Source organism: Yarrowia lipolytica, chromosome 1C (assembly GCF_001761485.1).
Source record: "Yarrowia lipolytica chromosome 1C, complete sequence".
NCBI lineage: Eukaryota > Fungi > Ascomycota > Dipodascomycetes > Dipodascales > Yarrowia > Yarrowia lipolytica.
In genome coordinates this window covers 1,649,777-1,663,689 of record NC_090772.1, presented here as the reverse complement: position 1 = coordinate 1,663,689, position 13,913 = coordinate 1,649,777, and the positions used below count along the sequence as shown (strand labels likewise).

The following is a 13,913-nucleotide window of genomic DNA, read 5'->3' as shown; positions in this document are numbered from 1 at the left end:
GAAACTACTATAATAATTCAGAGTCACGTGACTATAATAAAATAATTTGGCAAACATTTCTTGCTCGAAAAAGACTACTGTTAAGGGTTGCTTGCTGCATTCTTCCATGGGTTTAGGGTTTGGGGACTGCATCAGGCCTGTGGGTTAGGGTAGCCGAGGCTCGGATTGCGCGCAACGGTGTAATTGTACGATAATTAAAAAATACAATAAAATTTGGCTCCATGAAAATGCGAAAAAAGCAATGTGCGAAACTTGTTGGGTGAGAATGCGTAGGGTATGTGTCTATGACACGAAGAGGGACGTAACCGAGGGTCCGTAAGAGGACGACTCTTTGCCGCACATGGAACGGTTGCTCTATTGATGATAGGAACAGTTGCTGTTAGTATTGATCGAAAGAGTGATAACAGAACAGCTGCAACTACATCTACAGTCCGTATCCTGACAGTGCAGAGGGCAACAAAGACATTTTGTCTTGTTGTGAAACACGCTCACGTGACTGATGATGGTGGATCGGTTGCGTTTCTGGTTCTAGGCCTCTGTTTTGGGCCTCCCGTGGAGTGTGGGGGTGTCTATTCGGCTCGTGGGGGTCACTAGTCTGGATGAGCAATTTAAGCTACATCTCTGTATCTATGATCTGGGCGGTTCATAGGGTGTAGTTTGCAAGGGCGAATGTTGGCTCGTTGGATATGTGTGTTATCGGCTTATCGGCATCTCCTCCAATCTTTATTCTCACGATAATTCCAGAGGGTTCGGCACGTTTTCTCCATGTCTCAGCTGCCCTGCCCCTTTGCATGAAGCGCGATATCGGCTTTGCAGACGTGGTGTGGGAGAGAGAAACGCTGTGCTTATATTGAGGTACTGTACATTGCTGGCGATCGAGAGCAAGCCGAGGTGGTGGTGAACCTGCGCCCCGGGCCCGGTGTGTGTCGGCCGGCGACCATGACACAGGCGGGGGGAGGGGGCATGGGTTTTGCCACCTGGGTTGCTCCCATATTCGGCTCCCGCCCCTGCATGTAGCGTTGTGCGTTTGACATTGTTGTCGAATTTTCTCCAAATTTCGCCAATCTTGAGTCTGGGGCGTTTACCCCATATTTCACGCTGGGGAAAAGCGACAGGGTTGCGACACATGTCGGAACCTCCCCAATTCGGAAACCTAACTTCACAGGCGTGCTTGTCTTACCCTTTTGCGATGCCGATAGTCGCACCCCTCATGCATGGACACATAAATTAGTCATGGCGGGGGCCCAGGCGCCTTTATATAGACACGGTCAGCTGAACACCACGATATAGAGTGACAGCTGATACATAAAAAAACCAACCTCTTGCTCCTCTTCTCTTCCTCCCCACCTCCACATCCAAACACACAACGACACTAAAACTTGCATCTGTGTAACGTCAACGTCAACGTCAAACGTCAAACGCCGCTAACCGCACAACACAAAACCTGGCCCCAAAAAATTCTACTTACCCAGTAACTCAACACTTTTTCGCCACTGTCAACCCCACGACATAAACACCGCGACGACAGGCAACACGAATACACACTCACAAACATACATACACAATGGTCCAGCCAATCATCGCCCCCTCTATTCTTTCCTCAGACTTTGCCAAGCTCGGCGCACAATCGCGAATGATGGTCGACTACGGAGCGGACTGGCTCCACGTTGACATCATGGATGGCCACTTTGTGCCCAACATTTCGTTTGGCCCCACCGTGGTCAAGTGCCTGCGAGCCGAACTTCTCAAGGGCGAGGCGTTTTTTGACTGCCACATGATGGTCACTGATCCCCTACGATGGGTCGAGCCCATGGCCGACGCCGGAGCCGACCAGTACACCTTCCACTACGAGGCATGCTACGACCACGAGGAGGTCATCAAGGCCATCAAGGCCAAGGGAATGAAGGCCGGCATTGCTATCAAGCCCGCCACCTCGGTGGAGGTTGTCTACCCTCTGGTTGACCAGCTTGATCTGGTTCTCGTCATGACTGTGGAGCCTGGCTTTGGAGGCCAGAAGTTCCAGCAGGACATGATGCCCAAGGTGGCTGCTCTGAGAGAGCGATACCCCAACCTCAACATCGAGGTCGATGGTGGTCTTGGCCCCCAGACCGTCGATGACGCCGGAGCTGCTGGTGCTAATGTCATTGTCGCCGGTACCTCTGTCTACCACTCCGACTCTCCTCCCCGAACCATCAAGGAGATGCGAGACAAGCTCATCACCTATCAGAAGGACATTGAGATGGCCGCCGAGCACCCCGAGATCGTTACCATCCAGCAAGAGATTCTGCCTGTCCCCGCTGCTGCCTCTGCCTAATCAGGCGGCAGTGCACCACTACCTGGAGATGAACTCATCTTTCGTTATAAGCCGTTCTTAGGAAACGCTGTGGGAGGAGTTATTAAAATAATTATGAATGTATGAACGAAGCAGAAAACTGTACATTATCCCGGGCCGTTGGCCTTCCCATCATTTGTATCTTGTAGGCGAGCTCATCGCGATTACGTTATCAGCGAGTTAAAATCATATGTTAGTGTGCATCTCTAAAGTCAATTTTACCGAGGTTGATCAACAAGCCGGGGTAGCCACCAACAAGATTTGGATGTGATTTAGGAAGTGTAGATCAGGAATGTAAATGCGGCTGGGTCGGTGAGCGGTTGGGTGGAGGATGATTGGTTCATGGGATCCCATTGTTAGACAATGAGACAGTTTTGACAAAACAAGTGTCATCTCACAGTAGCGCCATATGGGAACCGAGACCTGAACTTTCGTTTCGATTGAACAGGACATTCTCGAGAACATGAGAAGGAATTGTTTAGCTGAAGTTGTACCGGTAGGCGTAAGATTGCGGTAGGTCTTTAGCCGTCATCTCATGTTTGACCAGGATTAGTCAGCTGAAATACAACTTGATATTCTCGAAGAGAAGAGGATTCAGTCCAGATGGTCGTTACTTTTGGAAGACTTGTATATCGGTTGAAGAATGGCAATGTTACTCTTGATGTAAGACGTATTTGAGCTGTGGAAAGGGATGGGGTGGACGGTCTGAGATTCTGACGGTTTGTAGCGACATTCTGAAGGCATGTACTGTAGGTAGATATTTGCTTTCGTCTCAAAGATGTAGTATGTACTCGTACGTATAGTCTTCGTCTTTGCCTGAGCGCCAGTATGATCTGAGGAGCAGTCTCATAGAAACTTGATATTTGGGCCAATTGAATGACACAGAGGTGGATACAACTCGTTTAGTATCGTACTGTACTTGAAATTAGTTACATTTGCTTCTGTTGTACTTCACTTCATCCACGTCAACTACATCATGACGAGATAGAATAGCCAATATACTTGTAATATAATTGCTCCACTTCACAGGATATCGAAAGCTCTCCTCTTAAGCATATCCTCCAACTTTGCCATCTCGAACGTGGAACCGGGACCACCAACACCACCACCAACCACCACAGGAACAAACCAATCGACCTTGCTCAACCAACCCCAGTCACGTCGTCTTCTTGTTGTCCAGCTGAATCTCCTCCTTCTCCCTGTTCCACCGAATGTTGTACATCTCCTCGCACTTCTTGACATGCTTGTCGTAGCTGGCGAGTGAGTAATGCAAGTGGCAGATATGACACTTTTTCTGCGGCTGCGAAGACATTCCAAACATGATAATTGTGGTACTTTTGGTGTCCCTTCGTCTTCCATAAATACCCATCCACACTCACCCAAGCCTCATACAATCTTTCCACAGTCTGGTGATATCATATACATGAGGCAGAAACCACATACGTACCGTGTGTATCAGATGCACGTACATGTACATGTATGTACTGTACTGTACCTGTAAGAAACACACTAGATATTGTGACTGTCATACCAAACATGGCGAGTCGCGAAGACCAGTCATTTTCATGTATTACCAGTAAGAATTCCATATCGCGATGTACATTCTGATCTTGTATATAGCCATCTGAAACTACCCAAAACCCACATCACCGTCTCGGTCAATGCACCGCAATGGCGCAGCTTTAATAAATTATTATACAATCAAGTTAGTCTATTTGGATGTGTGTGTGTGTGTGTGTGTGTGTGTGTGTGTGTGTGGGTAAACTTTAGGATGCAAATTCCCCAATTTGACCGTCTTGTTCATGTCCACAAATGCTTCGATCACAGGTGCTCCTGCTGCGACTGGGGACTGTGGCCATCACTCTCACTCTCGCTCAGTTTCAACTTCTGTATCATCTCCGTCGTGTCCCCAAGAACTCCATGCGCAAATCTCACCCGGTTGGCTGGATCAGACACCGAGTCCACAGGCTTGCCATCGTAGCCCATTAACGTACCATTATCCATCCGGATTCGGGGTTTGCCCTCTGTAACAGAAGAGGTGGAAGACTCGGGGGAAACCACGCTCTCGGGCGACTCAGAAGCAGACGCGGGAGAGGCAGAAGCAGATCGCGCAGCCATTCGTTTTCGCGCATCGGACCATCCTCGAAGCAGCGAGTTCTTGATAATCAGAGCAGTCTTGAAACCAGTACTCTGGTACATATCCTGAAACCAGCAGGCAACAAACTCATGCTGAGCAGGCTCCATCACCTGAACAGCTGCCAAGAAGAAAGGCACGGTGAAAGAGCATAGTATCTGCAGCTTTTCACCGTGACTCAGACATATACCGGTCTGGTCGGTGGTGTAAATATCAGACACCATAAACGACTTGGGAGAGACCGGCAGGCTACGAATCACCTCCAGCATAGGCTCTATACACGCCTTTGCTGTGAACGGAATTGCTGCAAATCCCATCACGGGCACGTTGGGATCGATTCGATGCAACAGAATTTCAGCTGTAGCGAGAAATGCTGCCACAAGATCATGGTGGTAACTGGCTCGGTTAGATTTAGGACCAAAGGGAGACAGTTCCGGTGGTCCACGAAGAGGCTGGGGTGCCAGAAGACCAGAAAATGTGTTTCTGAACTGAGCAATAATGTCTTTGAGCTCTTTCCACTTGCTGAGACTCTCGTTGAATCGCTCATTCGACTGCTGGACTGTGCCGCCCCGCTTTCGAACATTCTCCTCCTCAATGTAGAAACAGATTCGTGCAAATATCTTGAGAATCTCGTCGTTTGCATAGACTGCAGGGTTGGACGCCACTCTTGAAGGAACCGAAGCCCAAAACTGCCAGGGAGCAAAAGTTCCGGTTCCACCCACTATAGAATGCATGATATCCATACGGAGATATGAATACAACAACTCCAGCTGCTGGAGGCCGAAAACGGAGTGAACCTCTCCAATATGAGATAGCTCAGACAGAGTGGTTTCTCGGATGATCTCATGGGCACCGGTCATGTGTCTAAACCAGTTGCCCAGATCGCCACAATATGTCTCAAAGAATGCCAGAATCAAACATGTGGCAGCAGCAGGCATTGGATTGTGTTTGTAGGTGCCCATGCGGATCTCAGATGAAAGCAACTGAATGGATGTGTGGTAATGCTCCATGCCAAGCAGCTTGTACTGTGAGTCTTCGGGGGCGAACATGGAGTGGTTCAAGGCCGACCAAGCTAGCACGGCATGTAGTAAGAAATCACAGGTGAGAGCTGCCAGTGGGACATCGAAGGTCCAGAAGTTTGAAATGCCCCGCAAGCTGTGGTGGTTGACATCATCGAAGATCGACGCAGGAGACACGTTGTATCTGTCGTAGCATGAGATACCCTGACCGTGCTTGTACACATACTCTCTGAGCAGGAAGATGGCGATGGGGTTTGACAGAGGCGACTCCGTCGCTGACGGGACATAGTGCAGCATGTCGCGCTGAAGAGGCGGCACTTGTTCGACTTGCACATCCACCACTGTCTTTGGTTGTTTGCAATCCGGCTCGTAGGCCTGGAAAACCACAGGGGCAGGCTGCTGTTGCTGATGGACTGGGACCTCCCCGGTCTGTTTTCTGTGCTCATCTGTTGTGTCTGCCAGCTCGGTTACTGTTCCCTCCGTCACCGTCTCCACTCTCCACTCATGCTCGAGATCCTCCTTTTTGACCACCTGGAATCTAGGGACTTCCCGATCGAGCCTGCCTTCCGATTGTGACTCCTCCTTGACGGGAAAGTTCACATACAGCGGCGGTTGCTGTGAGCTGGCCGGCACGCTTTCCGTGTGTGCAAACCGCAGGGTATCTGTATCCGAAAAGTCCATCACTTGTTCGCCCACCTCTGTTTTCCCAATCTGCTGCATGAGCTTGGACGATAGGCCCGACCGGAACGAAAGTCGCATGTTGTAGTCGCATTTGCGGCCAGCCTTGATGCAATTCATACACGTTGGCCGAGCCTCGTCGCACTTTACCCGCCGTCTTCGGCATGTCAAACAGCCTGTTTTCGATCTGGTCTTGCGTACGGCCGGGTCAGGTTTTTTGGGCTTGGACGACGAGCCGGCTGACGATGGCGACGACGGCGGCGAGGTCGATTTTTTGGACATCTTGTTTGTCTCCGTGAGATGTCTGTCCGCGTGGTGGTGTTGATGTCTTGGTGTATGTGTCTGCTGTTGTGTAATGATTGGGTGTTGTTTCTGCGTCCAATGAAGATGTGTCTGAGACGAGTCTGTTGCGTACTTTTCGTGTTCGTGTCGCTTCCGTCTCTGGTCTCTATACGCACAGTGCTCAAAGAGTTCAATACTGTTGTCGTCTGAATCACCGAAATCTTGTCATGTTGGAGTCTGAGAATACAGTTTGGATGCAGTCCGTTTGGTGCAGACGAGATGGGTTTCTTTGGGAGCAAGTTTTCGGGGGTTGAGGGGACCCAGAGACCCGGAGGAAGCTGGAGACTCGGGGCAGGCCCACTTGTGACCCAGATACACCCTTTCTGGCGTGATATTACCCGTTCAGCTACGACTACGACCTGGTGTTAATAGCTCATGCCGGAACTTAAAACCCAACGTTCAAGTAGTCCCAGGCATATGGTTTTTTAGTTAGGGTAGGGGTCGCTCGGTGCAGCATAATAACTGTCAGCGGAGTTAAGGGAATTGAGGGACTGTTGAGGGTCTGCCAAACGGAGACAAGTATGTATTCAAATACCGAAAAAAATAGGGCGAAAAAAGAGAAGCGGGAAATCTTAGACGACAGATTCGGTTTCAAGGGGCCAAGTGCATTGGTTTCCGGCGTTTGAAACTCCCAATTACAGAGCATATACTGCTACTGAGGTCGTCTCTGACTCAGTCCAGATCTATGCATAGAAGTGCATGCGATGGGCTGTGGCGCGACCTCGACGCCACCGCGGTGCCAGTGCCAGTGGCTTGTGCTGTCAATCATCGACAGAGACATTCCTGTGGCAACCGCGCTACTGTAGTAGATGTCTCTGCCACACGCCTCTACTCTTGCGTCCTGTCCTCAACAACGCAAACACCGCCGAACAGGTGCCGCCAAGCAGCGCACCCTGCACACACGACAGCTGATGCCAACAATGGCCGTATCGACGAGATACCGGCGCACGCTTTGATTGGCCATTCTCGGGCGTTGGGCGTGAATATATTTTTTTACTGTAATTACTTGCACAGTACATACGGTATTATTTCTTTTTCAAGCATCTGGACACTACCGCATGCTACAAACCCCGATGAAACATATCGATACCGGTGGCCCTACAGAGACGGAGAATTGCAACCAATTGTGACGTGGGGAAGTTGCAAACCCCGAATCAAAGACCAAAGACCCTCCTCAACAGTTGGCACCCCGGCAGCATTTAATTAAACCAAATTAAGGGACATCCACAAGAGGGGTACAGTACATACCCATACCGGTACTCGTCACCGGTAGGTACTAGTACGATACATATAACACACCCCACAATGTCAACAGACGTCAACAGATGTCAACAGGCGTCAACAGACAGTGTATGCGCGAATGGAGATGTGTTTGTGGCTGCTCGGGTTGGCTAAACAGCAGCAGCTTGCCACACTACTTGTAGTCAAACGTGTATATAGCACTGGTCCATGACGTTCACTTTACCAGATGAAGTGGAGACAAGGTACAAAGAGATGCATGACGCAGACAAACCTTGTGGGGTGGCGTGCGCCATTGTTGATGTGCGCAGAAATGGGGCGATTTCAGCAGATGGGGCTTGGGTACATGAAGCGAGCTCAAACGGGTAAGACGCGACCGATCGTCGTTTGGGTGGTTTTGCCTCGTCATTTCTTGACCATATCGTCAAAACCAGACCCGTATAATTTTAAAATCTGCAACCTTATTTCTGAGACTGCAAAGTCCTTCCGAGACATTGACTGGATTGACAGACACAGCACGGTCAGATAATTTCTTTTCCAGGAGAACCTTGCAAAGTGTAATCATTCGCCGAAATACGAGTATGGTGAGTGTGGTGAGTGTGGTGAGTGTGGTAGATGCGAGTGCAGTATGTACAATACTACTGTATGGTACGAGTGCAAGATGTACAATACAATATACTTCTACGTCATATGTACTGTATAACCAGATCAATTTTACAGAGACCCCAGCTTTTACTGTATCTTCTGTATTCATCCTCGGCTAATGTGCTTGTACTGTATGTAGATCAACACGTCAAATACGGTACCAACAAAACTCATGCTGAATAATATATTCTACCAGTGTACGATACTGTACGGTAGATACAAGCTTGCCACTGTTCTCATCGCTGTTCATATAAGAGACAAATCCTTCTCGTTTGGCGTACACAATTAAATGGAAGCCTCTATTCAATCCAGTACAAGTACTGATTCGTACCGCAAAAGGTTTTTTATATATATATAATCAGTATCCTACAATACAATACATTCCGAACGATACTGGTATTACCACTTGTTCCCCCTGCAATCAAGCAATTTTTGTCGTCAGACTGGGATTAGAATCTTTAGAGTGTCGGAAGAAGTTACCGATCGGCTTCCGAACAACATTCATTCAGGCGGAGGAGATCTTGCGACCTTGCCACCTTGCCACCTTTTGTTATTTTGTTATACTTGTAGACTATTTTTCAAACGGTTTCCGATTTTATTCAATTTCTCCTGATTTTCACCCGATATATATATACAGTATATATATATTGAACGTGCTCGTACAAGTACCGCACTCAACAATGCATCCATGCAGTTCCAAATAACCACCTCTGGTCTTATATTACAGCAGCTGCAGAAACAAAAGATGAACAAGAGATTACTCTCTCCGCCGCCCTAACCTCTACAACGTATTCAACCAGTCTGCAGTGCCCCGAATACTTGCAATTTTCCCGAATCATTGCAAGTTCTCAACCTCGCCAAACTCTACAGACGTCACGTGCAACTCCAGTCCCGCCTATTGTCTCGTAATTAAAGCAACCCAAGCGAAAAACGGTCCCACATGGATTGGGTCGCTTCCATGCACATGTGAGCTCGGTGTGTGGAGATCGTCGGTGGGAAATCGGCTATTGGAGGGAAAATGATACCGGGCTTAGTAATCAAAACGCGAGCTAGTCCCCTTACTAATTGGTCCCTGGAGTGCAAACGCCAAAATAACCCGATTTTAGCGGCCTGTGCCTTTGACTCGTAATTTAGAAGGGCCATTTAAGTGTTTGGGTTTGGTGCAACATGCAGCCTGAACTGTAAAAGCATGTGAATCTTGCACGAAAAAATATATATATATTTTAAAAGATGGAAACAAAATTTCAGCGCCACAGCAAGAAATATAGTGTGTCTCTGTCTGTCGCGACTGAACTGAATTACTCAATATTTTGTGGTGTGCCGATAGCATAGAGGGGCCGCTACTCGATCGTCTCTTTGACCTGACTACTGTATTTTTAGTCCACTCTTTCTGTGCGTCGTCTTGTTGGGCTATTTTTCGTGCAGTTGTGGAGTAGAGTAATATCAAAGTTGGGGTAGGTAGGCCCTGGACGCCAAAACAGTTGGTGGTACAAGGCAAGGACTATTGTAGCTATCGTACGTATCGCAGTGGACGAGTGTGTGAAATGGAATTCTCAATGCGATGGATCTATTGGTAGTAGGAGCATTCCCAATAGCAGTGTCTGTATTCTTTAACACACCGTCATTGTCTTTCCACGGCGCGAACTCTGATGGTAGTGTATCACGTAGGGGCTAGTCCGTGTCGATCAAGAGGTGAAGATCATGGTGGGTGGTATTGGACGTGACGTGTGCGTTTGTGTTTCCTCTGTACTGTTTTCTAGTTGGACCGACCGCGACTGACGACCCGAGCACCAAGCACGCGACTTTTGGACGGATTGTTTTCAGTGAGTATGACGTTTGCAGGGTGTGATAGTGACAGGCAAAAGCAGGGCGATACGAGGCAGGGACACGACACAAGGACAGAGACACCACACCATACGACACTAGAGACCCAGACGACACTAGGGACCCCGACGACACTACCCAGACGACACTAGAGACCCAGACAACACGAGACGGGCTGTTTTTGAGCGAACATTTATGTTGCACAGACGACACGATCGCTTCCAAAACACGTCCTATCTACGATAGGACATGATACTGTATCTACTGATTGGTCATCAGAAAAGCCTCCATCCATGGTATTCAAACAGTCAGCTTCTAGCACAAAGTATCAGACGCCCGTCTGCGACAGTACACTCGTATCTCAGTCTCCCGAAAGTCTCCGACAAACACCTCATTAAACTGCCCTTGTAGCTGCTGCTTGACTGAGGCCGCTGCTGAGCCTATTGGACTTTTCGGGCCCAAATTAGCCCTTCCATTAAGACACGATGAGGAGCGCAGTTATGGGGAGGAGATTTTGTGGCCGTTGGGGAGAAAAGTGACGCTATTCTTTGTTCTCGAATGGGCTCACCGCACGTGAGAATAGTGGACCAAAGTCTTGTTGAATCTTTCTCTCGCACTGGGTGCCATCGTATCGATTGGCTGTCTTAGCTCTTCTCCCTTACATTCCCCTCTCCTTGTCTTTCTTCAGGCTTTTTTTTTTTGGTTTTGATTTTTGATTTTGATTTTTGATTTTTGATTTTCGCTCTTCGCCCTTCGCCCTTGGCCCTTTGCCCTCGATTGTCTAGCTAACATAGCCATGAACCGTAATTCCACGGACCTATTCACGTTTGTCACTAAAAAACAGGACCTGGACGTGCTGCGAAAGGCGTCTATAAAAAGGCGCGATGGTGGCTCGCCCGCCGCGCTGCCCACACCAGACCCCGGCCACTTCCAGTCTACCAGCCAGACCGCAAAACCAAAAACTCGTATCTCAAACTCTACCCTGGGGGCTCCTGCACTGGCAAGTCACCAACAGCACCACCACCAGCACCGAAACCCTGGCTACGCCAGCAGCGCCACCAACCGGTCGTCCACGTCGCTAAGCAGCGTAGAATCGAAACGGTCGTCGTCCTTCTCCAGCCTCGGCCCGCGCACCGCCACAGGGTCCGTGTCTCTTCACGACTTTGAACACCGGGTGCCTACTCCGTCGTCCTCCGCATCTTCTGTCATGTCGGCCCCCCCTGCACCACAACCCCGCAACAAACAAGGTTGCACCCAGCAAGGTTTGGACGGGCCCGCAGGAGCTCGAGTGTCAGCAAGCGGGTCAAATAGCAGCGTCAACGCCTCACTCCACCCTCCCTCCACTCCCCGATCCAAGCTCCATCTGGTCCACGGATCGCCGCTGTCTCCCGATCTCTCGTCCGACGACGACGACAATGGCTTTATAGCCTTCATTCCGACCAACAAGATGGGAAACTCGAGTGTCTCGACTTTGCAGAGCCATCACAATGCCCTTAGTGGGCAGGCGCACCAAAACGGCAACGGCGAGCCCATGATGCACAAGTCAAACTCGCTCAAGGCTGTCATCAAGTCAGCCACCAGCAAGGGCTCGTCACGTGTCAGCTCCTCCAGCTCCTCTTCCACCTCCCACCACTCCCCCTCCTCCAGAAACTCGTCCAAATCAAGACACTCCTCCTTGACCGGCCAGCAGCCCACTTTTTCGTCCCAACCGCCCCAACCGTCAAGCCAGCTCAACCCGTCACACTCCAACCCCACGAACATGTCCACTAAGCCGGTCAAACAGACCGTGTCTGCCTCGGCCACATCCAGCAGCCTGGACCAAATCACCCCCCATGATCGCCGCTGTCTCCCGATCTCTCGTCCGACGACGACGACAATGGCTTTATAGCCTTCATTCCGACCAACAAGATGGGAAACTCGAGTGTCTCGACTTTGCAGAGCCATCACAATGCCCTTAGTGGGCAGGCGCACCAAAACGGCAACGGCGAGCCCATGATGCACAAGTCAAACTCGCTCAAGGCTGTCATCAAGTCAGCCACCAGCAAGGGCTCGTCACGTGTCAGCTCCTCCAGCTCCTCTTCCACCTCCCACCACTCCCCCTCCTCCAGAAACTCGTCCAAATCAAGACACTCCTCCTTGACCGGCCAGCAGCCCACTTTTTCGTCCCAACCGCCCCAACCGTCAAGCCAGCTCAACCCGTCACACTCCAACCCCACGAACATGTCCACTAAGCCGGTCAAACAGACCGTGTCTGCCTCGGCCACATCCAGCAGCCTGGACCAAATCACCCCCCAGGCCCAACAACCACCACCGTCCCAGACACAACAACAACAACAACAACAACAACAACAACAACAATCAACAACTAATGGACCCGCGGGGTCGGCCGCCAACGCCCCCTATTTCGTCAAGGGCCCACACAGGCGCACAGAAGGAGGCCACATGATGTGGGACGGCCTGACCACCGTGTCGGACTCGTCGTCAAAGCTCTCGCTGTCGAGACAGACCTCCAACACCTCAGTGGCAACTGCCCGCAGCGGCAACTCCAACCGGTCCGTGCACTCCGAACGATCCTCGCATTCTCGACACTCGCAAAAGCCAACACAAAACGCACAGAATGCGCCCATGCCGCCACCGACGCCCATCACGGCAGCCTCTTCGTCGGCACACAACAAACGCAAGTCGTACAAACCGGTCACCAAAAAAAGCACAGAGAACCTCTACTACAACTACTTCACCGAGTTCCTCAACAACTCCAAGGAGTCCGACTCACTCATCTACGCCGCCACCCGACGAGAAGCATGGATTCAGTACCAGCAGTCTGCGTTTGAGGGCTACCAGTCCGATATCGCGGAACTGTGGGGCATGATGGCGCTTCGTTTCATTCTCCATGGAGCCCTGCTCTTCTCTCCAGGCTCTCTGGCCCTCAAGAACTCATCCGACACCAAAAACGTGCTCGAGTTCCAGGGCATCACAAAGGAACAGTGGTCGTGGCAACTGGCCTTCGATTTCCCCGACGCTATGGTCTACGGCTACGAGTGGCAGCTGGGAACGGTCCCGCAGTCACGAGGAGGAGGAGGACCTGCTAACTACATTCAGGTGACCGGTAAATCTCTGGATAAGCTGCCGTTTTCAGACAATTACTTTGATATCATTTCCGCAAAGTGTCTGTGGTACCTGATTCAGAGTGACCAGTGGGTGCCCCTGTTCAAGGAACTCAGACGGGTGCTGAAACCGGGAGGATATATCGAGACGCTCATCTGCGACTTTGCCCAAATCAACCCTAATCCTCTGGAGGAAAAGTACTGGTCTCGGCTGACCAACGCTCTACGTGCTCGACGAATGCATATCGAGCCCTCTCAGCATGTCGCTTCACATCTCAACGCTGCTGGGTTTCACAACATCCACAGAGCGTACACTGCCTTACCTCGAGCTTGGGGCGGTAGAGTCGGAGATCTAACTGATCTTCTCACCATGTTCTTCTCCACGACGCTCATGATTCATTTTGGAAACCTCAACAATGAGGAGCGCAAGGACTACTGCCGACTGATGGCCGACAGAGGCAGTGGAGCCAAAATTAACACCGCCTACAAATTCATGGCGTGTTACGCTCAGAAGCCAGAGTAGACCAAAGACGATATTACACGGCCTGTACGATACCACCACTATGAACCAAGACCCAAAGGTCAATTCAGTTTAT

General features: G+C 50.2%; 4 protein-coding genes across 4 annotated transcripts; 3 read left to right on the top strand and 1 right to left on the bottom strand.

Moving 5' to 3' along the window:
* Positions 1–1,564: 1,564 nt before the first annotated feature.
* On the top strand, positions 1,565–2,314 carry YALI1_C16621g (uncharacterized protein; the record flags this gene model as incomplete). Its single annotated transcript, XM_501741.3, has 1 exon — positions 1,565–2,314. One exon carries the CDS (start codon positions 1,565–1,567, stop codon positions 2,312–2,314), a length of 750 nt encoding a protein of 249 aa, XP_501741.1.
* Positions 2,315–4,153: 1,839 nt separating this feature from the next.
* YALI1_C16572g (uncharacterized protein) lies at positions 4,154–6,445 on the bottom strand (the record flags this gene model as incomplete). Its single annotated transcript, XM_501740.3, has 1 exon — positions 4,154–6,445. One exon carries the CDS (start codon positions 6,443–6,445, stop codon positions 4,154–4,156), a length of 2,292 nt encoding a protein of 763 aa, XP_501740.3.
* A 4,564-nt stretch (positions 6,446–11,009) lies between these two features.
* On the top strand, positions 11,010–12,101 carry YALI1_C16526g (uncharacterized protein; the record flags this gene model as incomplete). The annotated part of the gene is made up of 1 exon (XM_068282316.1): positions 11,010–12,101. One exon carries the CDS (start codon positions 11,010–11,012, stop codon positions 12,099–12,101), a length of 1,092 nt encoding a protein of 363 aa, XP_068138417.1.
* A 20-nt stretch (positions 12,102–12,121) lies between these two features.
* On the top strand, positions 12,122–13,840 carry YALI1_C16515g (uncharacterized protein; the record flags this gene model as incomplete). Its single annotated transcript, XM_501738.3, has 1 exon — positions 12,122–13,840. One exon carries the CDS (start codon positions 12,122–12,124, stop codon positions 13,838–13,840), a length of 1,719 nt encoding a protein of 572 aa, XP_501738.3.
* Positions 13,841–13,913: the final 73 nt, after the last annotated feature.